This window comes from Dreissena polymorpha, chromosome 3 (assembly GCF_020536995.1).
Source record: "Dreissena polymorpha isolate Duluth1 chromosome 3, UMN_Dpol_1.0, whole genome shotgun sequence".
Classification (NCBI taxonomy): Eukaryota; Metazoa; Mollusca; class Bivalvia; order Myida; family Dreissenidae; genus Dreissena; species Dreissena polymorpha.
The window spans coordinates 102,039,358-102,066,942 of NC_068357.1; the positions used below are offsets into that span (position 1 = coordinate 102,039,358).

Consider the following 27,585-nt stretch of genomic DNA (forward strand, 5'->3'; position numbering starts at 1 on the left):
GTTTGGTAGAAGTGATAAACAAACAGTCTTCCAAGTCGAAACGTTTGATGTTTCTGGTTAGAACATTTGTGTTGTTAGTTATGAAATACTCGGTGGTGTTTAAAGCAGTACATATTTCATCAAAGTCCAATTACATTGCTGATGCAATTTCTCGTAAACAGTTTCACAGGTTACAAATGTTAGCACCAGAGGCACAAGCGAGTCCAGAATCAGTCCCGCCGGAGTTTTTACTGATGATCTGCAACAAGAGGCTAATAGATTGCTAGACAATTCCCTTGCTGCTAATACAAAAAAGGCATACATCGTTGGGTTAGAGAGATTCTCTGAGTTTAAAAGGCAATACGGCTTGTCAGATGCCTGGCCGCCTACAGTTGAACAGGTGGTTCGATTTGTAGCATGGCTATCCCTACAGAAACTATCCCACAAAACAGCAAAATCATACTTAAGCTCTATAGCTTTTCATTGCAAGCTGCTTGATGTTGTTGACCCTACCAAAAAGTTCATTGTTTCAAAAATGGTGGAAGGAATGCAAAAAGATAAGAAAACACACGATAATAGGCTTCCAATTACCCTCTCGTTACTGCAAGGGATAGTAAGCAAACTTAATATTGTGTGTTCCAGTGTCTACGAAGCAAAACTGTTCACTGCAGCTTTTATGCTAGCGTTTTTCGGTTTTCTAAGAGTTGGCGAAATAGCTGTTTCTAAAAAAGGTGATAGTATTTTACAGGCAGCGGTGTTGGCAATAGAAGATTTACAATTTGATCACAATGGGGTAATCTTTTCAATCCGGCATTCAAAAACTGATCAGTTGGGCAAAGGGGTAGCGCTCAAAATAACTAGGTCAAACAGTGAATTTTGCCCAGTTGTGTGTCTTAACCAGTATCTTCATGTTCGTCCTCAAGGGCCTGGTCCCTTGTTTTTGCACTTTAACAAACAACCAATTACTCGTTACCAATTTTCTGCTATTCTTGAGAAAACGGTTTCTCTTTTGGGTCTAAATTATGGGTCTTACAAATCCCACTCCTTCAGAATTGGAGCAGCAACTGCAGCTTCCCAACTAGGCTATTCAGTGGAGATCATTAAACAGGCAGGCAGATGGGCTTCCAATGCCTACCAAACATATGTTCGTCCTGTTCCTGTTGTCATGCCCAGCCTAATAAATAACCCCCATTAAAAAGGTATGGTTCATATAGTTAGATTCATGTGACTAACAAAAACCAAGTTGTATTTAGGGAAAACCATCTGGATACTGGGTTCATCAATAATCAAGCAAGCCTTCATAGCAGCAAGATTACGACCTGAAGGGGCCAACCTCTGCCTTGAACCCAACATCATCTGGTGGCAAGGGTACAGTGGGTTAACACTTGCAGAATCAAAGAAAAAATTTCTTTCGCTTGCCAATGTGGGTAATTCTCCAGACTATATTGTGTTACATTTAGGTGGTAATGATCTTGGTCGTCGGTCACTGGTGGACCTTCGAAAATTGATTGTCGAGCTATTCAGGACTATACTGTCTATATTTCCAAGTGTTAAGATTGTATGGCCTGCAGTGCTTCCAAGGTCAAATTGGAGATATTCTGATAATAAAGTTGCTATGGACAAAGCAAGAAAGCGCCTTAATAGTCATGGTTCATCTAGGGCTTTGGCATGTGGAGGGCATTACTTGGCCAACTCTGACTTTGGAAAATTTGAGGAACATTTGTTTGAGAAGGACGGAGTCCACTTGTCAACTCTGGGTACAGATATTTTTCTTTCTAATATGTCTGCAGGGCTTGAAAAATTTATAAAGCATAATACACCAATCCATTACTGAAGTTCTAGATGCACAAATTTGGGGGTTCTTACAATTTTAAATCCCAAACATTATGTATGTTGGTGTTGCTATTGAGTCCAAAAATAGATATTTGCAGTTAGTTTGTATGCATATTTTTCTTACTCATATGTATGAAAAAATAAAAAAAGAAAGTTTTTTGCTGCTAATTTTTATGCAATTTTTTGCTGCTAGTTTTTATGCATTTTTTTTTCTGCTGGGTTTTATGCATTTTTGCTGCTAGTTTTTATTCATATCTTTGCCTTGTGTTTACAGATTACTAATTCCGACTCCAAGCATGCGTCCATCCGCCCTGCAGCCAAAGTTCTTTGGCAGTGGCCACCCGTCATCTCTGGCCCAGCTGGTTTCGAGGTTGGGGCATTTGGGCCGCTGGGTCAGCGTTGTTGGGTGGCCATATGGCAATCAGTGCCGGATGGACGCTTTTTACCTGGCACATTTTTTGGGGAAAATATATATGATTTTGTTGGGAGTGCTGATGGCCGTCACCCGGAGTCAGCACTCATATACAATTTATTTGTGCAGTTAGTTATTTGCAGTTAGTTTGGGCTTGCCATGTTCGCAGGTGGCCCTTGCTGCTTGGAGTCGAGACATTATATGCCAGAACCATTTTTTATGTTTTTATGTTATAAGGTCCTTTAATAAAAAGTAAAAATTTAGTTGAGTTTATATTTACTGTGTGAAAAGGGTTATTCATCGGAGTTTTCATATAGGCTTGCCCATGTAATGCTAGGTGGCAGTTTGGGTTTAGTTCTTGGCCTCTACAATAACGTTAGATTATCCTTTTGCAGCAGTCAACACTTTTTTGTTATTTCATGAGCAATCAATGATTTAGTGAATGCTCACAAAGCACACGATACAATGTTCCTCTAGCAAATGCATTAGTAATATAACCCATTTGATAATTATAGAAATAGTATATTAGATTATGCATAAATAAGCAATGCGAATCGTAAAGATAGATATGTACATCCGAAAAACTATTCAGTTATTTTGTGTGTGCTAATTCCTACCTTGACGGAAACTTGAAGGGCTTCGATCGGTCCATTCACGGAGCGTATATTGACAGGAGTTGAATAGAGTATTTGACCCTTACTGAAGTAAATTCAATTTTATGCAAAAACTAATCATGCGATTTTATTGGTTTATACGTTATCTTGTTGCTTATTAATTCCTCTTTCAAAAAATATAACTTTTAGTATATTTCCGTTTGTATTAATGGATTAATAGCGAGTTAAACAAGAGAAATAAACATTTTATGTTTTACCCCCGCGCGTTTCACATTGTCGATACTTTGTCACGTGATCAGTAGCTATCGATTAGCGTACATCGAAGCGCCGAGGTTATGCATTTTGATGTACCCACTAAAGTCTTTTTTCTAATTTTACTTTTATTTCTCGGCCGATTTTGACAAATTATATATCATTAGAAAGCCTACGTTGCGTAGTTTTCAGATATATAAATATATATGAAGTTTTACTTCTAATTTGGGCAGCCCGGCGAGTTATAACTTTAACCTTTGCAAATATCATACCGTTTTAGAATCTATATTTACGGTAAACATGGTCGTACTTTATACAGATTTGTAGCATTTATATTTGGAGTTCGGTTTTAAAACTACATCTTTTTTTTCTTTTTCTTTTTCATAATATTTTAAAACTACATCTTGCTTAGGAGAATAGAATTCTGTATACGATAGATAAAAACAGGGTTTAAAAATGAAAGTAAATAAGGAATGAATTTGTACGAAAGTAGCGCGCGGTCAAAACGCTCCGAACGTTTGGAGTTTTAGGTATCTAGGTTGACATGTTCGTACCGATTTGTAGCGTTTATATTTGTAGTTCAGTTTTACAAATTACATCTTGCTAAGGAGAATAGAATTCTGTATACGATAGAAAAAAATGGTTTAAAAATGAAAGTAAGTAAGGAATGAAGACGGAAGAATGTATTGCGCGGTCTTAACGCACCGAACTGATGCTACGGTCTTGGCGATTATGCTTTTGTTTAGATACCGGCCATTTAATTTCCTTTGACATAATTATTATATTTTTTAAGGAATAAATTGAAATATTTTGTTCTAGAAACGGGAAGAGGACAATTACAACGAGCGAGGCATGGTATAGGGGAGATAATCCCTGGGTTATGGTTAGGTTAGGGTTAGGGGTCGGGTTAGGGTTAAGGTATGGGTTAAGGCTAACCCTTACCCAAACCGACCCCTAACCCTTACCCTAACCCTCTTACCCCCCACCCCCACTCCCCCCCCTCCATGCGCATTACAATACCATGCCTCGCTCGTTGTCGTTGTCCGCTTCCCTATATTTAATAGATTTGCATCTCCAGTTGAAGAGTATTCATACTGTCTAAACTCCGTACTGTTGTTCTGTTAATTCCACGGCATGTGACTCCCATGACAAGACTTGGTTTTTATTCACGTTTAAAATAACGCCATTTGTATAAATTATAATACATAATTATTAGAACTTTAATTGAATTACAAACCCGAACATACCATACATAAGGACGGATAAAAAAAACTTCAGTGCCAAATGTTTCGCTGTTTTATAATCTACGAATAACTACATGGATTTAAAATGAATTACATGCAGAAACCATATGACCCGTGTCATGTGTAATGGGTGTTAAGCCATATATGGGCAGCGTAGCTGTAGAGAGCTACTCTGTCCGCTCTAAAGTAATTCAAGGTTTTGTGGTCTCTTTAGCGGGTAGGTAGCTTCTGACCAACTGTATTACTATTGCATTGGGGTGTTTGAATCAGATTCGGATTCGATCAATTGCACGATGTTTCAAGCGTTGACGTAGTGATTTGAATAAGTTGTGGGAAATTAGCAACTACGCAAGCACAGTTATGTAGTACAACAAGATGTGTTACTCGTTTGCAAACAGAAGGAAAATGCCAGCTAAAAACTGTTTGTCAATTAAATTATCACAGGTTAATAATACGGCTTGTTTACATTTAAATGTTAAGATGTTGTTTTCCGAAGTTGTATAGACTACGTGTTTTTTTTAACAATAACGTTTCTATATTTATTTATAATGTTAATTGTGTTAACCATTTGCGCTATTTCTCGAAAAAAAACTATAAAAAAAATCATCCTTAAGCCACGAAGGTTTTTTAAACGTCTGACCCAGATATTTTGGTTGGTTTACATTTTAATGACATCCCTAAAACGTTTAGCTCCAAGTGGGCGTGACATACTAATGATTTTAAAGTGATATTATGTGCATTTTTTACTGTTGAATTAGGCTGAAAGAATAAACAGGTCACATGAGTTAGTTAAAATGTGGTAACTGACCAATTATCTGCAACTCATCTTGCTACCAGTTGTTTATAAACAATATTTTTTATATTCGATATTTTACATGACTGTCCCAGTCCTTTAAGCAGAGCGGAGATAGGATCGGAGTTAGTGTTCGTGTGTCGTATGAATAGATATCGTTGCGGAAATTAAAATGATCCGTAAACAAATTGTGTCTTTGTGTCGTATGAACGAAACTGCACTAAAACTAAATTAAGATTCACATCGTACATCGAATCATTTCTGTCGTCAGTTGTCAAAACGAAAGTACGGTTGATTTCAAATGCATTTTTTTCTCTTTCCGGGATATTGTTTTAGTATGTTGATGCTGCATTAACAAATATAAGTGTACGTGAAGTGAAAACACCAAAAATAAACAACGGGGGCGATAGACACCTATATACTGTTAGATGGCCATAATATCATTTTAACATTCAAGAGTGTTATCTTTAAGGAACATGCTAATTTTTTTAAAGGGTGGGGTTAAGTGTGATTGGAAAAGGATGATGACACTGAAATATATAGTTTACGCGTCTCCAATGTAATTGTGAAATAGCGACATAATAAAAGTATCGTACTGACCTGATTCATTAGGATTGAAAATTTCAACAATATTGCAATACAGTACATGTTCGGGTTATTCAATAGCCGAGAAGTCGTTAAGGGACATCTGGGTTACTTCTGCATATACTGGCACATATCAATAAATCATTTTGCAAACTAGTCTCAGATGCAATCTGCATACATTTGTTTCTATAAAAGCACGGTTTAATTTTGGCGTATTTGCAAATTTGATATTGGATCTCAACATCGCGACTTTTTTTATTACTCAAGCGTACATTTTAGCATTATTAGACGCGTCATTTGTGTTTTATCTGAGCGTTGTTTTTAGAAAGCAAATACAAATGTAAGCAAATGGCTAAACAAAAGAATGCATATAAGAAATCACAACACAAGCCGTATATAACTTTTATGCGAATCACGCATATGTAGATTTTAATATGCTTGCACCAAACGTTCAGCATTTTCCAGAGTGCATGCTGATGTCATCGATGGCTGCGTCGCTGGCGAATCCGGACCCGATGACTCCCCGGATAACCACGTGGAAGTTGGCGCCCTGCGCCGGAATCTGCACGTCTTTTTCTGTCCACACCGGGGTGTTCGAGGCCGTATTGAAGCTCGCAAGGGTGGATTTGGGAGTGGAACTGCCGTCATCCTTTGACAACAACATTATATATGCATTAAACTATACTTTTTCTACATTTTATTATTATTTTGTATACCACATAAGCCTACAACTAGGCCCGTGACTTATAGAGGCACTCTCCGTCCGTTTGCCTCTTAACTGGGGAGTTATTGCAACATAGTGGTAGTCTAACAAGAAATCTTGCAATGGGAGATCAGTTTGCATTACGCACACGGATGAATATTAAAATAATGAACTCAAGACATTGCACTATTATAATAATGCACTGCATCCATATTAAACCTGATTCTTGCTTATTTTATTTTTAATCTATTTTTATATTTACTTTGTGTCTGAAGCTCATTTTTTGTTCAACACATCATGGACATTTATATTACATGGCATGCGTATATACATTAAGGCTTATTTTCCGGCGTTGTGATCATGACTGGATCTTTTATACAGTTTGAGTTGACACACATTAAAAACAGTTAATATTATATACAAAATCCAATTCGCCATTAATGTTTGTAAAGAATTATGACTAAGTCCAGTGTTCTGACATCGCTGGCGGCAGTTGTGTCCTTCAATGAAAACGTACTGATAAAACAGTGGCTGACCGGGAAGCCAATTGACACAAAAACTCGTACCATTGTGAGGATTTCAATTCGCCCCATCGTGGCTCCGTACATATTGATGGCGATGTGCATGCAGAATTCTTCGCCCGCAGGCAGCACCGCGGAAACAAGGTCAGCGACCTGTCCTTGCGTTTGTGGAGAGGATCCCTCAGTGAACAAGTAGAAGCCATTTCCTATCAACAGAGACATTTATACTTCCTAGTGGTTACAGTGTTCCCATAGTTCTTATGGTCACGGCATGTGACTACTTGTTATGGAATCCATGACCAGATAGTAATCTTTGCTTTGCTCTAGAGAAATACAGTTACGATTTGTACGCATACCAGCGATCTACAAACTTTTATCTCCGTGAGCAGACACTGGCTTTTGCCGAGCAACATAGTTATTAAGAGTTAATACCTTCATTTTGCCAGATAAAACGCTTATTTGCAGGTTTAAATTGTAATCACCGGCCTCTCGCCTCCGTATACAGGTTATGAAACAATGATTTTTATTGGTGATTTGAAGGATTAAGAGTGTTTTCAACACTGTTTTACAATATGCACGGCCTGCAACAAGTAAATACTTGATACACCTCCATATACTAATCACTTCCGTGATATGTATATTAGAGTATATTTGACGAAATACTCGAATCATTAAGATACGATGCAACTCGTAGTTTATTATTTAACCTGATTTTAACAATAAAAAATTTCATATTCATGTCAAATAATAATGCCACATTTTATGATATTGGATGAAGTTGTGTATGTGTGTGGAGTATATTTTATCCAGGGCATCGTTATTTCTTCCGCGTGGTACTCGTCCCCCATAATACCGGTACTTGTGATTGGGATACGAGGGGTTGACAAGCAGTCGCGCCGATGCATAGGCGACCCTTTTGATATTTCTGCTGCGAGTGGCGCCGGAAATACTGCGCCAAAGTTTAATATTTCGAGCGAAAAAACAAAAGTAAATAGAGTTTATATTGCGTGAGGCAGGTGTTCAAACATACGATCCATGTTCGTTACCAATTCTTCTAGACCACATCTTCTGAGACGTATCGAATCAATACGTTTCATCAAAACATCACACAATGCTATTCAATGATATCCGACGATGCAAGACAAATATATTTCAAAATATACTCACCAGCTGGGTCGGTATGATCGCCGTTTGGTCCGGTGTTAGAGGAGGAAGTTGTCCCGCGTAATCGTTCCCAATCAAAGTCGTCCGTTTTCGACTGTGTCCAGCTACACAAGTCTACTGTGAAGTCGCAGTCCATTTTCTTGACTGCAAAGCCAACACAATATTACAGTACCATAGTTTGACTGGCATAGTATTTCAGCCATATTGCGACAGGAATTGACATTTATTTTATGAGGCCATTAAACCGAACAGAAATTATTGTAACAACTGAATGCCAATGTGTGTCTGCTACCCCGTCATGGTTACATGCTGTTAATTTAATTAACATGTTTTTGATTTATTTCATTATCGTTTGGTGCAACATCATTCCCTACACAATGAACGGTATGTCTACCAAATATACTTTCAAAGTTTCTCGAGCCCCAACCTCGACCTCCGATATTTCAAACAAGAAACTTTTCATACGGCCAGTCTGAGCAATTTGTGGAAATGCAATATGCAATTATTTTTTGGGGTGTTGTCAGTAATATGAGTATCATGAAACTTGAGCTATTAAGAAAAGCGTACTAGTCTTATGACATATTTAATCCCTTACCACTCAGATACGTTTTTGACGCATTTGTAGTCCCATAGAAAGTTACATTTAAAAAAAGACTTTTCTAAGTAGATCAAGTTTTAAAGGTTTCATTTCCAATCCTTAAATACGTATGAGCAGCAAACAGCATAAAACCTGAAAAGACTGCGAGTTACTCGCAAGTGATATGGTTTTAGACCTTGAGCTGCATTATGACCCTGCTCCCCCCAGGGGGAATTTTCAAGGTTATGTTTTTCTTAACCCTCTAGGTAGTTCCCTGGCAAAAGTTTGCAAAATTCTGTTGGAGCTTTACAGAGTTATGGGACTTTGAAACGCAAAACCCCTTATTTTGTCTTTTTACTCTTTTCCATTTGCAATACTGCTGCTATTTATTCTTTTAAAGCAATATTGTTGCTAAATAACTGCTGCACAAACATATTCTATCGAATTTAGACATTGTGAATGACAAATCTATCTACATAGTGTGTCTTTGATACACACAAATTGTAAATATCTACTTTTTTTTACAAAAAGTTACGTCCCTTTGTTTGGATCAGTTTATTTATTGAATTTCTACAGACGAAACCAAATTTTTTACTTTCAAAATGTCATGAAAAAATTAAATGGAATTTATTTCTTAATTATTTGATCAGTTTTGGTAAATCAGAATACATCTTAATGTATTTTTCAAAAATGAGTTATAATTTAGCCGCATTATGATGTTCTATCAACTGTAATGTTTTCATACTGCAGGATTTGTACTGCAAGGAATGCAAGTAAATTTATCACACCTCAGGCTCTGTTGATAAATGTGCTCAATTGGCTCTATATATTTGTTCCAACGGTTATTATTTTGTTCTCATTTATATAGCTCTCTCTGTTTATTATATATATTAGCGATTTTCATTTGAACTTAAACTGTGAATAAGAGAGGAACAAAACAATATGTGCAAAAGTTAACACCGTTTTATTTTGACAATACTGTGAGTCTTTTGCGAAATTATTAAAACAAAATACTATTTTAAAAATATACAATAACATAATTAAAAAGTTGTTTTCTAAATAAAATTAATCTTGCGAGTAAATTACATTGTATATACAGTCAGAAGAGTAATTCTACTAGAACAAGTGAAATCCCTCCTACATGTACTATTTAATTCTTTATACGGCTTTTAATTAAGAAAATGTTCAATGAAATAAATATAGGTTTCTAGCCTATTAACCTAAAACTATCATAGAACGTAAAATGTAGCCATAAGATACATAAGGGGAACTATGTATTGTTCATTTTGAAAGTACAGTTAAGGAAGAGGTACATTTACTAACAGATTATAGTTTACAAAAACTTAAAGATGTAGCAAAAACAAGGTCGACCTACAACTCCTCAAAACATAGACCAGAACACTTTACTAGTAATCTGCCCACACAGTTGGATTTTGAAAATCATGGCATACACGTGAAGTTACCAGTTGTTCACTAATGCAAGTCATGTTCCAAAGCGGGTACATTCATTACCTGATGATGATGACAATCCGCCCTCTACATAAAAGTACATGCGTATATCCTTAATTGCTACCAGTAGCTCTGTTCTGTTTTCAGTCGATAGTTGCATTTTTTTGTGATAAAAGTATTATCAAAATTAAGGGCTTCAAGCAAAATTTAACTAAATGTGTAACAAAATGTGCTGAAGAATCAGTTAAGCTATCAGCGATTCAAACGTTTGATAAACGGATGCTTTGTGAAGTTCAGTACAAAACGTTATTTCCCGTGAAGCAATGTACCATAATTCTTGCAGAAGAAATAATACGAGATTCTCCATGCAAGTCATGAAGGCTCAGAAGCAAGCATTAACCAATCAGTGCACACTGAAGCTTTCAAGTACATATGTAATTCTGCTGAAGAGCATATTGTACTAGGACATCATGTGGAACGGCTCACAATGATAAAGGAAATATACCTTAGCTACATTCTAAAACACCACCCTTCTTGATACAATGCAAATTTTAAAACCTATAAACTCACAGATTAGCTGTCAAAATATTGTCCAAACCCATTTGATGTGGAGGATTGAATGGATGAGTTGTATTGTTTATCATCTGGTGTTCCTGCTGAACCTAAAGCAGCTGCCAACATTCTTAAGGCAGTAGATATTGGTTGTGCTGCTATGGAAGCCTTTATCACTGGTTGTCTAATTGAAAAGAATGTATTGTTACATGATCCTGTCAAGAAAACAAACTTAAGACATTTGCTACATCCGAAGTGAGTAAGACAATTAGAAGTTCTTGTACCAAACTGGCACAAGTTACAGCTGAACGCAACATATCGACACAATGTATCCTTCTTTCAATTCAAAATGATATTGGTCTTGAACGGACACTTTCTTATCCACTAATGGAATGCCAGTGAAACCGGATAAAGCAAAGCTTTTACATTATATGGAGACAAAGTGAACCAACACCAAATGATGATGTCACCGGTATCATTGATGGCAACGCAGTACTACACAGACTGGTATCAATGCCTGATACCTTTGAAGAAGTAGCCAAGATGGTTTTTGGTCACCTTCCAAAGTGTGGTCGTGATTTTGTCACATATACCTATCATGAAACTGAAATATGCAGAACAACTTTAGGATCGCAAAATGTATTATCTTCTTGGTGAACGATACTGTCTGCTTACAAGATATGACGGACTGAAAACTGAGGTACTTCCAGACCAATCTCTGTTTTCGTCTCAAGAGGAAGCAGATACAAGAATTATTTTGCACTCCATGCACATAAAATAATTTAAACCTGAAACCAAAACCATAATTGTGAGATCACCCGATACAGATGTATAAATGCTTCTTATTAGGTATTGGAGACAAATTGGGGGTTCAATCCTATTTGACATGGGAACTGGAAACAAACGAAGACTAATCCACATAAAAAAATGTAAAAGCAAATGGAAATGACTTTTATTCAGTGTTACACGCAATTCACAGCTTTACTGGTTGCGACACTGTGAGCGCATTTGTGAGAAGGGGGAAAGTAGGTCCAGTAAAGCTTCTCGAGAAAAATACAGACTTAATGCTTACCTATGCCAAGTTTGGTGAAAGACAGGAGTGTAGTGATGACTTGTTAGTGGAAATAGAGTATTTTGTATGTTATATGTTTGGAACGCCAAATTACTCAGATGTAAATAAGCTCCGGTCTGAAACTTTCTCAAAGAGAAGTGAGATCAAAGGTAATACTCTGAACTCATGCGTCACTATTGACATAAGTTTGCTACCCCATGTAAAGCAACACTAAATATGCACACCAGACGTGCTAATTACCAAACATATATTTGGTTACACGCCCATGAAAGATATCCCTGCATGCCTGATGTTCAAAATAGTGGCTGGAAACTTGGTGAAAACAGAATCAAATATGTGTGGACTGATAGTGACATTTTCCCCAGTAAGCTAGTGGACATACTCTGTACAAAGTTGCAAGAGGATAAAACCAATCGGGATGAGGATGAAAATGATGATAGTATTGAAATTGACAATTTGCTTAATGAAGTGTTTGATGATCAGTGATAAAACGCCTGTGTCCTAACTATGAAAATGAAAAAAATGGCTAATCGTTAGTTAAAATTGTAACTACATTCAAGATGATACAATTATCAGGTTAAAAAATATCTTCTAAGTTGAGTATTAATCGGTCTATTATTTGCCTGAGAGATGAATTCCTATGCATGCTATATCTTTATCATCATTATCATTATCACTATTATTGTTATTATTATCATCATGATTACTAATTGTTACATTGATTATCGTCATAATTTTACCAAGCTTGTTGGCATATTGTTTAATAGAATAATGTGATTGTGATCTGAAATAATATGTTTGACACACAATCAGTATGTTAAAGGAATATGTATGTGAATCATATACAAATATATGTAAAATATAAATGTGTCACATATATTTTAATAGAAAATATTATTATATAAACATAAGAGGAAGGCTTTTAATGATTACAATCTTTTTTTATAAAGGAATGTTAAAATAAGTTGTCTTCTTACAAAGTTTGCATTTTGTATTATTAGGTAATCTGAAAAATATATTAAAAAACGTTTTACACTCATATATTTTAAAGTTAAATTTCTCCGTAACGCCCAGCTAGCCAATTGCAAACAATGTGCCATGAGACTCAGGGGATATAGGGGATTAAAAAATAGGGTCTACAAAATTCCCCCGGGGGGGGCAAAAGTGTTCTTGGCTCACGGCCTATTTTATGCTGTTTGCACATTTTCACTTTGCTGAGTGGGAAAGGCTTAAACCTGGCGGGGCAAGTGACTCGCATAGATTTGACTGAAACCAGCATAACTAAATTAAATCCGCGACATTATAACTAACCACGTGACGAAAGCCGAGCCATGTGGTACAATAACTTATTACTAAAGATTTCAATCAAATATATTTAGACGTCGAAATGCTATCTAGTTACCATTGTCTAAGATATACGTGCACGCACGTTTAAACTTTACTGTTATACAGGTAAAGGCGCACACACTGTAACAGACACATACTCCGCTTTACGATTAAATATACTATCATATAACTTTCACTACATAATTAATTTGTATGAATCATACAGACCCGTGCTTTCAGCCAAACGAGCCAACATATGCGCCACACAAAACTTCCACTTTAAGAAGGAAAATGTACTTAGCGACAGCGTGAGAGCTGCCCGTTGCCTATTACCCGCACACGAGGTGTCCTGAATAAGGATGTCATCTAACGCTATATCCCCGTGAAACGTGCTCCCGACGGTGGCCCCTATTTTAATTTCGTACTCGTTGGGGACCGCTGATGCCGGAATGCTGACGGTCGCCTCTTTCCAGGCTTCGCCTTTGTTACCGGACTCGTGGAAAACCCTCTGCGTCTGCCCCGAGCACTTGTCCTACAAATTGAATAAACACAAGTTTCTTCTAAAGGTATTGTGGTTTTGCGTTTTCTATTGTGACAATGTTATGAACAGTGAATGTGTGTCGTTAACGAAGCCCAATGCCGTATGTAAAACTCTCTTCAACGCTTGTACTTCGTAAACGTTGTCTTCTCTACGCTATCTATAGGCACGCTTTAAACTACCGCACCCACTTCCACTTGTAACGCTCTAAGAACGAATGAGCATCATAATAAACAGAACGTACAGGTGTTCTGAGAATGCATACAATGTCAAAACTTAGGAGGATAATGTTACAGCAGACGAGCGGATTCCAGCATACCTCATGTAATTAAGGCCAACAACTTTTGTTGCGGAGTTTAATACTAATTCATGTATATATAGTTAAGCATATACAAGTATAGTTCTAAGTATTGCTCTCACCACAATAGTGACGTCAAGGTTCCCAATGCCGTCGCCGAACATGTTGTAGAAGAAAGAGAGGCACGTGGTCAGATTTGATGGAAGTGTGTGCGACACAATTGCCGCGTTGTCTCCCTGCACGCGGGGCGAGGAGGCTTCGATGTAGACGTACATCCCAGCCCCGCCTTTGAACAACCAGGAACAAGAAGAATTCCATAATGGTATTGCATGAAAACAGGCAGTTAACCAGTAAACACATGTACAGATTCGGTTAAGATGGCTATCAAAACGGTGATCCAGAAGGGTATGTTAGGAGACGGATGCGGAAAGAAAACCATATGAACACTCAGATGAATAGACGGAAACATACTCACCATGAGTTGTGTGGTCACCAGGGGGCCCGGTGTCTTGTGATTGGGTAGTTCCAGTCTGCAATATCCAATCAAAAACGTCGCTCGCATCCTGGCGCCAACTGCAGAGGTTATTGTTATCGAAATTACACTTATCCTCAAATCCAGAACCTGGAAATTATTAAAGGGAGTCTAGTCTTAAACCGCCACATTTAATCAGTTAACATAAGTAAAGCTATTAAGTTCCTTAATATCCTTTATGTCATCGTATGTATTTTTCTCAAAGGAAACGCTGATAATACACTTTTATTTTTTGAAACAACAAATCCAGTCCTAACCACAGCATGTAGTATATTCTTTAATAAGACAGGACCAATTTCTCTGAAATCTTCCTTGTCAATTGGCAGCTAAAACGACAAAGTAAAACATAGTTCGATGCTTCCATGACCTGCACATTTCTAAAATTTACATTAGAGCTTTAATAAAGTACTTTGAGCATATGATTGAGATTTCTATTGTTTTGTTGATTGATTTTCTTAACTACGATTCGTGCATTCGTTTACTAAATAAATATCAGCGAGTATACTAATCGAATAAAACCTATTCGTCATGTCACAAATATAACACGACCAAGAAATTTCGGACCTTGGTTTAACATTAAAAAAACATTAATACCACGAGACGATTTTGATTTTATGGAGCGGGTTTTTAATGACGTCATTTACAATGCTTTTTGGTACTTACGGTTAACGGCCACGTGGTAAATCTGGGTCACCACGTTCCCGCCGCTGGACGCGTTGCAGACGTACGTCCCGGCATCCCCGATCGTCAAGTAATCTGTCACATGGACTTTGGAACCTTTCAACAGGCGAACAATCATCAAGTTTTAAGTAAACAGTTAATGAAGGGGTGTTAAACATTATTATCTACTATTTTGTTCTTACACTCACTACCGAAATCTAAGGACAGGGCCAACATTCAGCGCGTTTTGTCCTCAAGATAAAGATTGTTTTGTTAAAAACGCATTTTATTTTAATCTTAATGATTTAAATGATTAAATAAGAACGACTTGTTCATTCAAAAAATCACATATGTAAATGACCTAAAGTTTGCTAAGGCAATTACAATTCTGCTTAGTGTAGCGGTATGATTTAAACATTAATCTAATGATGGGCTAGTTACTACGCCAGGGGTGGAATCTGAGTAGCGTGATAAGAAAACATATTTTTTAATAGCAATACTTTGGAAAATTAATATGACGCCAATGAATAAAGTCTATTCAAATACGTAAAGCCTACCTGTAACGTTGAGACTGCGCCCACATGATCCTTGTTTCGACCAGGTGTAGGTCGGCTGAGGCTGGCCGGTGATCGTACAGTCCAAAGTCAGAGGTTGGTTCGCCAGATAAGTCAAAAAGACTTCACTTTGACCCACCGGTTGCAAGCTCGCTGCAAAAAACAACAACAACAAAGAGCGCCAATCCCCTTTGTTTAATATTCACACATCAGAACGACACAGAATTTTTTAATGGCGGCGATAATGCTTACATTTCTTCAATTCTAAGTGGGCATGGAACATGCATGTTTGCAGTTTTAATCGGAACGATGTTCTTTTATATTTCGGGACCGCATTTATTCAAGTAATTTTATAGGGTATCTTAAGCGCGATTGATCATTGTCGGCTCGGGTACTACTTAAGTATACTTAAATGTACCCTGGATACGGAACATGTACTGAAACGTACCCGGGAATTCTAACGCTAAATTGGTCTTTGTCGGCTTTTTTTTCAAATTAATTATGTTCATGTTTATGTCAATATTCTGTAAAATGGCTTCTATATTATCGAAACTCCTGCGCAAAAAGCATTTTGAGGGAGTTTTTTCCAAATAGAATTTTGTCTCATATTCCGTAACGCGTTTTACATCGGATTTCTGGGCGTGAATATAAATTGGACTGGTACGTAAAAGTATATTTTACGTACCCGGGGTACATGTAAGTGGTACCCGAGCCGACAATGACCAATCTAGCGCAATTTAACAGAGCCAAAACTCTTCTACTTTGTCCGTAAAACGATCAATGAGTGTCATATAAGATATATCCGTTTTATATGGTGCCCGTTTGTCTTCCGCCATATTTAAAAATGCATAGCGATTTATTTGTGGTGAATTATCTATCGAAATATATTTCTTTAAGCATGCATTATATACCTTTACATTGTCCTACATAGTATTCTATGTCGTCGATCGCCACGTCGCCAAAATTACCGTTGCCTTGGATAGAGGTCAAAATGAGGCGATGTGGTTTGCTCATCGGGGGAAGAGTTGTCTGCGCTTGACGCCAAGCCGCGCCCTGGTCACCTGATATCGTCACGTTTTGTAGTTTGGTCTCGATGCAATTCCCAACTGCATCGGTACTATACTCCTGTTAAAAGGTGCATAGATTGATCAACAGTGTTGCGATAGACGGGAAATATTCGTTTCGTTCTTGGACGGAAAAAATCATTTTAAATGGAGCTTCTCATTAAGCCAGTGATGCGTGTTGATTAACAATATTGTTACCACAGTCTCTAGCTTCAGGGACCCAATGTCTAAGCCGTGCATGTGGTACCAGAACGTTAAGCAGGCGCTGTCATTGGTCGCCGTAAGTTGGGGAGAGATAAGCTGACTCTGGTCGCCCTGGGTACCAACGCTTGTCTCAATGTAGGAATAATGGCCTAGGGGAAATGAGACATGCGTTCACGTGTTATTATCAGATTAAAAACCTTCATCATTTATAACGCATTTAAACCCGATGGAACAATTGCCATTCCGAATATTTTAAATTGATTTGAAATAAGAACGTTTGCCAATTTTTGCATTGATTGATTTATACCAACAAGTTATGTGGCAGTATTATTTATGAGCATAATAAATAGATCGTGTAATGTTTCTATAGTCCAGTTGACAATGATTTTTTGAATTAATACATCGATGTTGACGCCGTGAACGTTTGTACATGCCAGTGAAGTAGTGTCACGAGCTAAAAGGTAACATAGCAGTAAGAGAGTGATTTATTATTGTATTATGTATTTAACCCGATTCGAATATGAAAACCACCGTATTTATTATAACGCTTCTTTGAGATATCCATGCACTAAGATACCTAGAGCGGTCCCCAGGGTATGGTCGGCGTTGGGTCCCGTAGTAGCCGTGGGGGTTGGGCCCATACGTAATGACCAAGAACCCGCTGTATTTCTGTCGACAATCCAGTTACATAGGTCATTGTTCTCGAAATCGCAATCCAGTGGATGTTCTGAAGTGTGTAAGATCACTTAAAATGTAAAAGCATGTTATTCATCGTATAAGTGTTGTGGGATGCGGAGCCACAGATGTATGCACACATATATACGCACACATATGTGTATGCAACACTGAAGTATACGTGGGTATCATACGTTTGATAACATAACAATTTCTTTGAGTCGAGATCTTCCTGTTTTAAAATACTAACTATCTAATCGTCTTCTTTTTTCTTTCGAATTTCCTTAAAACGCTAGTGGCGCTTTGAATAACATATGCTTTTCAAACCTGGTGTAACTATGGTAACCGTTTGAGTCGCACTGCCGAAGTTGTTCGAAACAGTACACGTGTAGTTCCCGGCCTGTGACGGCTGTAGATATTTAGTCATTAAATATGGTCCGCTGTTGGAGCCGGACAGACAGGCGGAAGTGTTCGGTTCTTTCCACTTGACCGTTGCTCCGGTGGAATTTGTGTCACAGTGCAGCTGTAACTCTTTGTTAATTGGATAATACGCCGTCCGGTTTGCGGGTTCAAAGACGTCTATCTTCGGTGGTTCTCAAATTTAAGAAGGAAGAAGTTTACCATTAATTGAATAATAATAATAAACTTGCCTGTTTCTTCAAATGCTTAATGAATATTATCAGGTGCTTATGAGATATTTAGTTAGAAATACATTAGCACAATTGTATTAACATATAGTCTTAAAAGATATCAATTCAAAAGTATATAGTGATAGATTTGTAGATTTGTTACGTAAGGACTGTCTAATTAATTTGATTTTGAGAACAATAACGCTTTTGCTTTAAAGGGACTTGGTTTTCGTATTTTTGAAAAATGTTATATAATATGTGTTTTTCAACAAAACTAATATTTAGAATAATTTCAAATAGTTACAAAAGCAACGAAAACAAGTTTAATAAAAATAACAGGATTCGAACACAGGAGCTTTTTGTTACAAACCGTTTGCCGTTGAAGCTTTAGAAATGTGTATTTTAAACACTATGTTAGTTAACACTTTCTTTTGTGTGTTTTTTTGTGCAAATTATAGATGAAAAACATTACAATTGAAATATCATTTTACCAAGTTGACCCATTTCGGGAGATGATTAACCATTACTAAACAGACACTTGTAATGTTTTAAATAGTCAGCGGTATTTTTGTTTTTGATTGCATTAAAAGAATACATTATTTTCCTATGTATGGCATTTTGCTATTACATGTATATTTCACGGTGTGTGTGTGGGGGGGGGGGGGGGGGGGAGTGTTAACGCGTTGCATTAATATTCATTAGTGAACACAACATAACATGCCTAATTGTTGTTTCTTTCATAATTATGTGTCATTAATATGTTTGTTACTATATTTATCAAATTAACAAAGCGCACTTATGTTTATGAAACACAATATTCCAACACATTAAGCTATATTTTAACAGTAAGCAAATTGAAATATGTAAAGGTTTAACTTACTGACGCAGATACAGTCAGAATCCAAGGAAGAACCCGTGGCCCCGGATGGTCCTTGAGGGCCCGAATCTCCCTTTTGTCCGGGCAAACCTGAAGAGAGTGAAAACGCTCAAGGGAATGGTATTGAAGAGAAACATTACAAACACTTAATTGGAAAACGTGACACAGACGTCCTTTTTACATACTTTCGTTGCTTTGAGCCATGCTTGGTTTCAACACGAATATAATTAAATGATCATGAAACTGACATTTTGTTGTTTAAATAACTATCGTGCATCTTAGCATGCTATCTTCATACAATTTTAGAGACAGCTATAATTATCAATCCCACATGCAAGTTTAACAAGCGCCTACCCGGATCTCCCTTTTCGCCCTTCGCGCCAGGTGGCCCTACCGGCCCAGCAGGTCCTTGAAGTCCCATATCCCCTTTCTGCCCCTTCATACCGGGATCTCCTTTTGGTCCCGGAAGCCCGTCCGTTCCATTTTGGCCAGGAAGACCCATGTCTCCCTTCAATCCCATGTTGCCTAAATGTGTATAAGAGCAAATAGTTGATCTGATAAACACGTTTCTTGCCAAATCTTACACGCGTTAAGTTACATAAAAGTTGATCTCATCTGATTACTTTAAAAAATCTAACGAATTATATTATCAAATTGTAACAACGAATTCTCTCTTCATTCTAAATTAGATTAAACATGTTGAGCTTATGCATGTCAAATCATACATAACTTTGGTTCGGTTTATGCCATTAAGAATGTTTCATAAACAAATGTTTGGTACATACAATTTTAAAAGGCCATGTTCATGAAGTCACATACAATTATTCTAACGAATCTTCAAATTTATTGTAGGAATATGTTGTACGTTGAAAATAAATATTTAATAATATTTAATTATTAAAAATGGCAAGCTCATTCATGTCAGCTATGTAGTCGATATTATGAATTACAATACACATTTTCTTCAACAAAATTGGCAGGTAAATAGAGATTTTAATAAGCAGTTTGGATTGCTTTTCACGTATTTGACTTTTTTATATTTATTTTTATTATGATTTGAAGATGAAAAGTCAAAATGTACTTTTACCCAGAATGAGTACTCACCCTTGAATCCCTGCAATCCGGGATCACCTTTAGGTCCTGGCGTGCCTGTAAAAGTACAATATTAAATTTTTGTTAGATAATTTAACTAACGTTAAGTGATGAAACAACTTTATATAAATCCAGAAAATTATTAATACATTATTTCTCTCGCGGCACAGATACCGCCACTAGGTTTGAAGCACCAGCTACCTCGGTTATGACAATTTACGCAACACCACTACTACCACACTCCATGTTGCCAGGAAATCATCGCCAATAGACCTTTGTTTACAAATCACACAACCAAACGACCGCCTTTTAAATCACAAAATCAACTTAATCTTTTGTAAGGACTTAAAACCCGAGTACGCCACACATCCTGGAGAGCCCTACCCGTGTCACCCTTAGTTCCATTTAATCCCGGAAGACCGGTATCCCCTCTGTCGCCAGGAGGACCCGCTGGCCCCTGACTTCCGTTGACACCCTGAGGCCCCGTGTCTCCCTTCATACCGGGGTTGCCTTTCGGTCCTGCGGAAATAAGTATACTTACACTAACAATAATCTTTGACAGGCGCGTAGAAACCGGGACCGTTGTAGAAATATTTCAGACAAAAGTAAATATTGTAAGAGTTCAAAATATTCAATATCAAATGACAACATTATTTATTTAAGAAATTAGTTCAAAGTGTCTACGATGCGCAAACTGTAGCCCGCGTACATAATTAAAATAAACGACAACTATCAACGTACCTAGTACAAACAGTTGATAAGTATACATGGCAATCTGTATTTTTCTGTATTGCCTCAATATAAAACGATAGCACAAGTTTTAAAACTTTAGTTTTTCTTCCAACAGTGTGATTCCTCTTTGTTTGTTCCCTTTAACAGAGCGTATATAGCGAAATAAGTGTATGATTGCTCGTGCCACCACGAACATATTTTGATTCAAACAATTTTTCTTACCTGGAACGCACAGCTTGGAGTTGTTTAAACAGCTGCTGAGGAGAATCTGCTCCTGAAATCACAAAATACAGTGGCCTTTCCTGCTGTATTTATGTGTGCATACCCTTTCATGCACGAATACGTCTCCGACGAAAAAGGCTTTTCTTTTTCAATAGCTGTCTAGTGTTTGCATAATACACATGTCGAAAGAGAATCGTGAATAAAAAAAATCAATATGATGATAAAGTCATAATACTTATGCACATATGTATTAATTTGTATTCACACCATAGAGTTCGTCTACTCAATGTGCCAGATATTTAAATAACACGATTGTTCAATAGACATTGCACTTTCAGAACTTTTTTAATATTTGTGCAACCGAAGATTATTTTAATATTGGTATCACTATACCTCTAATAATTGTGATCAGGGACATTTCTTATTATACCATGCAACTCACTTGTGCTATCATCATGTCAGTCAACATTTGCTGCAATGACCCGCTGACTACTCGTTTGTGCGCATGCGCGTGTCCTTCAGTCTTAGCCAATACCACTTCCGGTCTACTAGACAGCGTCTAAAATTACATTTACGTTTATCAATATTTTTGGCGTAGCTGTTTAACGTCACTTTTGACCTTACCTGACCATTGTAAGTGTCCAATAAAATTCAAATAAAATGCTCCGCGGCTAGACACGAATTAATACACTTCATTTATTCCATTGGCTGATTTGAGCATACCACCAGAACATTGGAAACATGACCGCGTCTGTGTAACACTGTTTTACTGCGTGTTCAGCATGAAACAATTTTATCTCTGATGAAAAGGCTTGATAGATAAAACAGTTTTACGCTCAACTCTTGACATCAATGCAGTTTGCGCGTGCACCTTTTATTTCAGAGGATTGTCAGCGCCAGAGCGTTTGTACTTAAAGTCTTTGTTCTCATATTTAGTAATTACTTCCATATTCCTGTCTGTGTACTAGTATTTTTAGGTTCATAAAAGCATCGTTTTTCCCTATCCTGATATTCGTTTTGGCCAAACCATTTTAAATTGTTTTCGAAATTGAACATTTAACATGTGAAAGTATAAAGTTTTAAACAAGCCGTAGTTCCAGCAGTGGAAGCGTGGCCTCACTTTAATGCATTGCATTCCAACCCGCAAGGTATCGGGGTCAGTTCGCAGCCAGTAAAATAATCGTTATATAATATAGACGCTATCGCGTGAACTAGGTGAACTGGAATTTTCTTTAGACCAGAAATATGTTAAATGAAGATATTCAGCGATATAATTATGGTATGTCAATAATAGATTCTTAATGTGTTTTCAACAATACCATGATAAATATTATTTTTGATTAATTTAACAAGAATTATTCCACCATATTGACTAATGTATTAAGCATGAGCGCGATGATTCTCGATACTGTTTATAATCGAATCAAATAGCAATGCCCGACAAACCACTAAAACAGGTTTGTTCGAAGAACGCGCGTATAAATATTTAAAATATGTACGGATACTTCGTGTGTGGCCGGTTGACTCGTATGTTTTAATTTCACTTCCATTCTTCTTTTGGTTTTCTGTTTTGTATATATAGGTTTATGACCAGCAATATGTAATAATGTAAAATAAGCCATGAAAACTCCGCGTAACATCCCGTGCTGCATGTGATGCAGCTAAGAACTGCACAGAAAAAGACATTCGCTATCTTTGATCTCATTCATTGAACTTTTTACCTTTCACCAACTCCAACCACAATCAACGCCGTATATCTTTTTTTTTTAAAGATATTTCTTGTTTCATATCCTTTATTATAATTAATTTGGTCTAGTCTCTATTTTTCGATGCAGTTTTTTTTTTGACAAAAAAAAAACAATTCTTATCTTCACCATGCCATTTACAAATAAAGAACATATTTTATATATCACCATGTGAGTACATTCTGATTTATTTTTTATTGTGTATTACCTATAATGCGATAAACGCACATTTAGTAAAACACGCAAAACGTTCCTCTGTCTAAATCCAACGGACAAGCACACCCTACATGCAAGTTATGAAAATGATAGTCACATTCAAACATATGCGATTACACATACCTGTATATCGTTTGAATTAAACGTGTTACCATGACATTATTCAGCGCGTTTTCAAGCCCATTCCTTGCGCACTGCGATTTCAGCTGCACCAGGAGACGCTGGCTTTCCTCGAATTTCTCTTGCAATTTAGTCGTCCATGTTAACTAAAATAAATGCGGAATAAGAATCGGGTCATATTTGGTTAAAAATTACAATACAATGATGGTATACAGTGGTATTGAACCATTATTGTATATTCTTATGGCAAATGATGTCAAGTATAAAAATAATAAGTAATTCACTTATTTTCATATTCATTGCGTCCATATTCGAATATTCGTCAAATGTGTAAGCATAAAATACCTTAACAACAAATGCAGTGCTGCAATTATTTTGAAGGAAATGACAAAAGACGAACATATTTCATGTTGTTTTGTGTATATTATTGATACAGTATATATTTAAAATGGAATGTACCCAGCAACATTTATCAATTCGATTGGTCTATATAATATCATGAAAATATTTTATTCAAAATTATTCTCCACAGAAAAAATAAATGTCTATTAGAAATTTTAAACGAAATTGATCTTAAAAAGATCATTAGCTTTTACTTCTTTCCGGCTGAACGATTATATAGTCTATGGCATTTCTGAAACACAACGCAATGGTTACTTCCCAATACGGTTAGCGCTACACGGAGCATTCACAAGTAAAATCATTCCAGATATGAAACAAGATAAGTATTGATGCAAAGCATCAAAGGGCGTCGGGAATTTCAGTGTAAAAGGCACTCAATGAAGTTACATGGAACGATTTTTTTCTACTGTAAATATTAATATATTGGCCGATTATTTTTAACAAAATAGAAAAAGATACTGGTATAACCATTATCTATGATTTTGCGTTACAACCCCCAAATAATCATTATCTATGATGTTGTGTTATAACCCCCAAATAGCCATTATCTATGATTTTGTGTTGTAACCCCAAAATATTTCATAGTTCATTTTATTTACATTGGTTTCCTTTTTTTTAATGGCATCCGTGTGCAGTTTTCATTAATGGAACAGAACTGTGTAGGTTTTAAAAAATCTGCTTCATCTTGTAAGCGTAATTTCATATTTTTCTCAACTTCAAGGGGAGATGATTCTGAGCTTATTTTGACGTTGCTCATTTACGATAGGGGTTGAGTACTCATTGATATGAAAACACTGTAAAAGTTTTAATGTGTTTACGACCCCCCACCCTCTCACACATATATTTCATGGGCATAATAAAAACAAAAAAATGGTTACAATAAAACAGCATATTTATTTTAACTAAAATGTCTACATCAAAACAAAAAGTTAACATAGAACACAAATAAAATAATTTGATTCTACTGGGGCTCGAACCTTGGGCCTCTCACATGTGAAGCGAGCGTGTAACCACTACACTACGGAACCGCTTGAAAAATCACCTTCTAACCAAGATATTAATATTAAAAGTCGGTTTAAATGTAAACCCGGAAGTTTAAACGCTGGATAGTGAGCGGGGTTGAAGGTCCATACCACTGCCAAGATACTGTCAGGCCTGCGGCCTTCTATATGTGGTTCTTACAAAAAAAAACCTGTAGGAGGACTTGATAGTAATGAATCTGGGGTGCTGTGATGGTGCTCCTCATTGATAAGCGGCTGCTTCCTTTACCAAGACTCATTATTACAATTAATAATACGTGTCGCGCTTCGCGCTCTATAGCGCCTTTATTAGTAACTAGGTGGTTGCTAGGATAGTGGAACAAAGAAGTTTTGTTTTTATACAAAACCAGAAAGTTTCACCGGTTCGCGTATTTGCCCAGTCCCTGTGATCTTTATTATTGCCCAGTCCCTGTGATCAGTTATTAATTAAAACAATTAGCTTTGCATTATTGGCAATACATGTTGTAGTAAATGTAATAGGCACAAATGCAGTACTTATTTAAACTAATTTACACAAAAAAAACACTATGCAAGATATTCTGACAACAAAAATATATACATTGATCCGTAAAATAACTTCTCCCATAAGCGAAAAAAACGTATTACATACTAGTCGCCGAACTGCCGTGCGACACCAATGATTGCAAGGTTGTTATTTTGTGTTATTGTTACGCAACAACCTACAGTAACTGAACTGTTATAGATGTTTTATGTTAAACAAGAAAAAAGAATGTAAATCGTGTAACTTTACATTATAATGCGAATATGACATCATAGTGATGGCATTATGCTCGTAACCAGACATGGCTCTGGATATTTACGGGGACGTTCGGTAGGCAAGGGCTTTAGCAAGATACTAACTTACAAAACTTTATGAACACCAAACATTCCTGGATATGTATACATGTATACACATGCACTTAGTCAATGAAGTAATAGGAATCACATGTATTTCAACAACATGTTTCGTAAAAGTAATACGTTACAAATGTCAACCATGCAACTCGTTATCTTTAGAGAACGCATTGTGCATGTTGTTTCATAACAATACATGAGAGAGACTTATATAAAAATTGAACATTGACTCCACATTCATAAAGAGAAACTGAAATACGAACGCTTTCTTAATTATCTAACTGATATCAAGAAACAACACATCAAACACATGAGCTTTAATGTAAAAACATCTATTTTTACCTGTAGAATTGTAACTGTAGTAAAACAAATGATGACAGCTGCCAGAAATGTCGCCAAAATGTACACAGATCGTTTACTCTCTGAGGTCTTCATGTTATTTGGCACAACCCTGAGACCATCTTGTGAAGACGTGTTCTATTTCTTTTTCTTATCAGCCTTAAGTATCAACACTGTATTCAAGTTATTGACCATGTTGTCACTAGCTGATTATCACTCTCATAAGGCGATGTTCCTGTTTTGAAAATTAGTCTTAAAGAAAAGAAAATGAACTCGTACATAAAATGAAATGATGTTTATAAACAAAACCACCAGCCTTTGTGGTTTTTGCTAGTTTTTCATAGGAAATCGTAGACAATCGCACCTTGATTGTTGTTATATTTGAACTTTACTTTATCATACCAACATGGGGCAGTTCAATATTTTGAGCTAGAAACAAAGCAAAATATATGCTGTTGGCATTTTTCATATTTAATTTTGTTTAAAGAGTATATATAAACCAGGAAAACTTGTTTAAAAAGAGACACAATATACATAACAATGTTAAAGTTAACAAGATGTGCTTGTGAAACACGATGTCCCCATATATTTGACCTTTGACCTTGAAGGATGCCCTTGACCTTTCACCACTCAAAATGTGCAGCTCCATGAGATACACATGCATGCCAAATATCAAGTTGCTTTCTTCAATATTGCAAGTGTACAAAAAATTGTTGACGTTTGGTGGTTAAGGTGATCTTAAATACTAAATTCACATGTTATAGTGACCATTAATAATGCACTGTAGAAATTATTAGAACGTATCTTATACTTTGATCGTTAGCACATACATGTATATAGTCATTTTGTGACTTGTGGTATTACTCAATGAAGTAATGGAGGATATAGGTGCGGCTGAGGAAATAATTAACTTTCGAAAATTAGACAAAGTAATGGAGGATATAGGTGTGACTGAAGAAGTTATACGCTATAGAAGGCACGTTCATTTTCTTCTAGAAACAAATATATCAATCATGGAAAAGGAAGTCGTTGTGCGAATATTTGGAAGTCAGAGTGAGGGATCAACAAAACTAGGTAACTACTTAAAACGATTGATTGCCATTTTACCCTCGTATTGTGGCGAAATTTTAGACGGCTGCACGATGGCTCTCGTCATAAACACTGCAACTTCGTTGGCACAATGCTGCAGTTTACATCTCGTAAAGCAGGATTATGATGGCAAATCGTTCCGGTAACCGTGGAAAACATGCATGACAGTATCAAGGCTAAAATTGGTGATAAATACCTGTTGGACCACCAAGGTCGTGTCTTGTATTCTCATCGTTTTTCAGTTAACACGTTGACTGTGAACAATTTACGCATGAATTAGAACAACACGGTCCGGCAATAACATTTGAAAGTCAAAGAGACAACGTTTGTGCAATATATTGTTCATCGATGCCCGATGTGTGCAAAGTTTTGTTTAATAAAATAAACCAGGCTGATCATTGGCTCAAACCCGAATAAAGGCAAGTACGCGTGGAGTTTATACCTTGTGGCATCCGGAAACATCAGTCACACATTTGCTTATCAATATGATCCGATAAGATCAACGGTGGTTATGCATGTGCACTATGCGAGTGATTACTCAGATAGCCAGTGGCGAATGTCAACCAACTTGACTGAACGGCTGCTAATGCTTGATCTAAACATCGCACAAATGAAGACCTTCATTT

The 27,585-nt window shown here is 36.7% G+C and overlaps 1 protein-coding gene across 3 annotated transcripts; it reads right to left on the minus strand.

Annotated features, from left to right (window-relative positions):
• Positions 1–6,109: 6,109 nt before the first annotated feature.
• LOC127872895 (MAM and LDL-receptor class A domain-containing protein 2-like) lies at positions 6,110–27,378 on the minus strand. Of its 3 annotated transcripts, none has more exons than XM_052416389.1 (20): positions 27,156–27,378; positions 23,267–23,380; positions 21,596–21,712; positions 21,154–21,205; positions 20,584–20,718; positions 20,212–20,256; positions 19,462–19,632; positions 19,111–19,197; positions 17,929–18,195; positions 17,504–17,653; positions 16,921–17,075; positions 16,570–16,783; positions 15,662–15,811; positions 15,108–15,221; positions 14,388–14,534; positions 14,035–14,198; positions 13,410–13,608; positions 8,104–8,244; positions 6,982–7,142; positions 6,110–6,361 (listed from the first exon to the last, which is right to left on the minus strand). In XM_052416389.1, exons 1-20 carry the CDS (start codon positions 27,189–27,191, stop codon positions 6,164–6,166), a joined length of 2,817 nt encoding a protein of 938 aa, XP_052272349.1. In that variant the 5' UTR covers positions 27,192–27,378; the 3' UTR covers positions 6,110–6,163. The 3 variants fall into 3 exon arrangements, with proteins under 3 accessions (XP_052272349.1, XP_052272348.1, XP_052272347.1); XM_052416388.1 differs by lacking the exon at positions 27,156–27,378 and adding an exon at positions 25,874–26,041 and having other exon boundaries at positions 15,662–15,796; XM_052416387.1 differs by lacking the exon at positions 27,156–27,378 and adding an exon at positions 25,874–26,041.
• Positions 27,379–27,585: the final 207 nt, after the last annotated feature.

Excerpts from the sequence above, each read along its gene's own strand:
- LOC127872895 (XM_052416387.1), bottom strand. The coding sequence starts at position 25,966 with ATGAAGACCTCAGAGAGTAAACGATCTGTGTACATTTTGGCGACATTT. Across the intron at positions 20,257-20,583 it reads TGGAACTAAGGGTGACACGG|GCACGCCAGGACCTAAAGGT; the intron begins GTAGGGCTCTCC and ends GTACTTTTACAG. Across the intron at positions 16,784-16,920 it reads CCCTGAAGCTAGAGACTGTG|GAGTATAGTACCGATGCAGT; the intron begins GTAACAATATTG and ends ACCTTTTAACAG.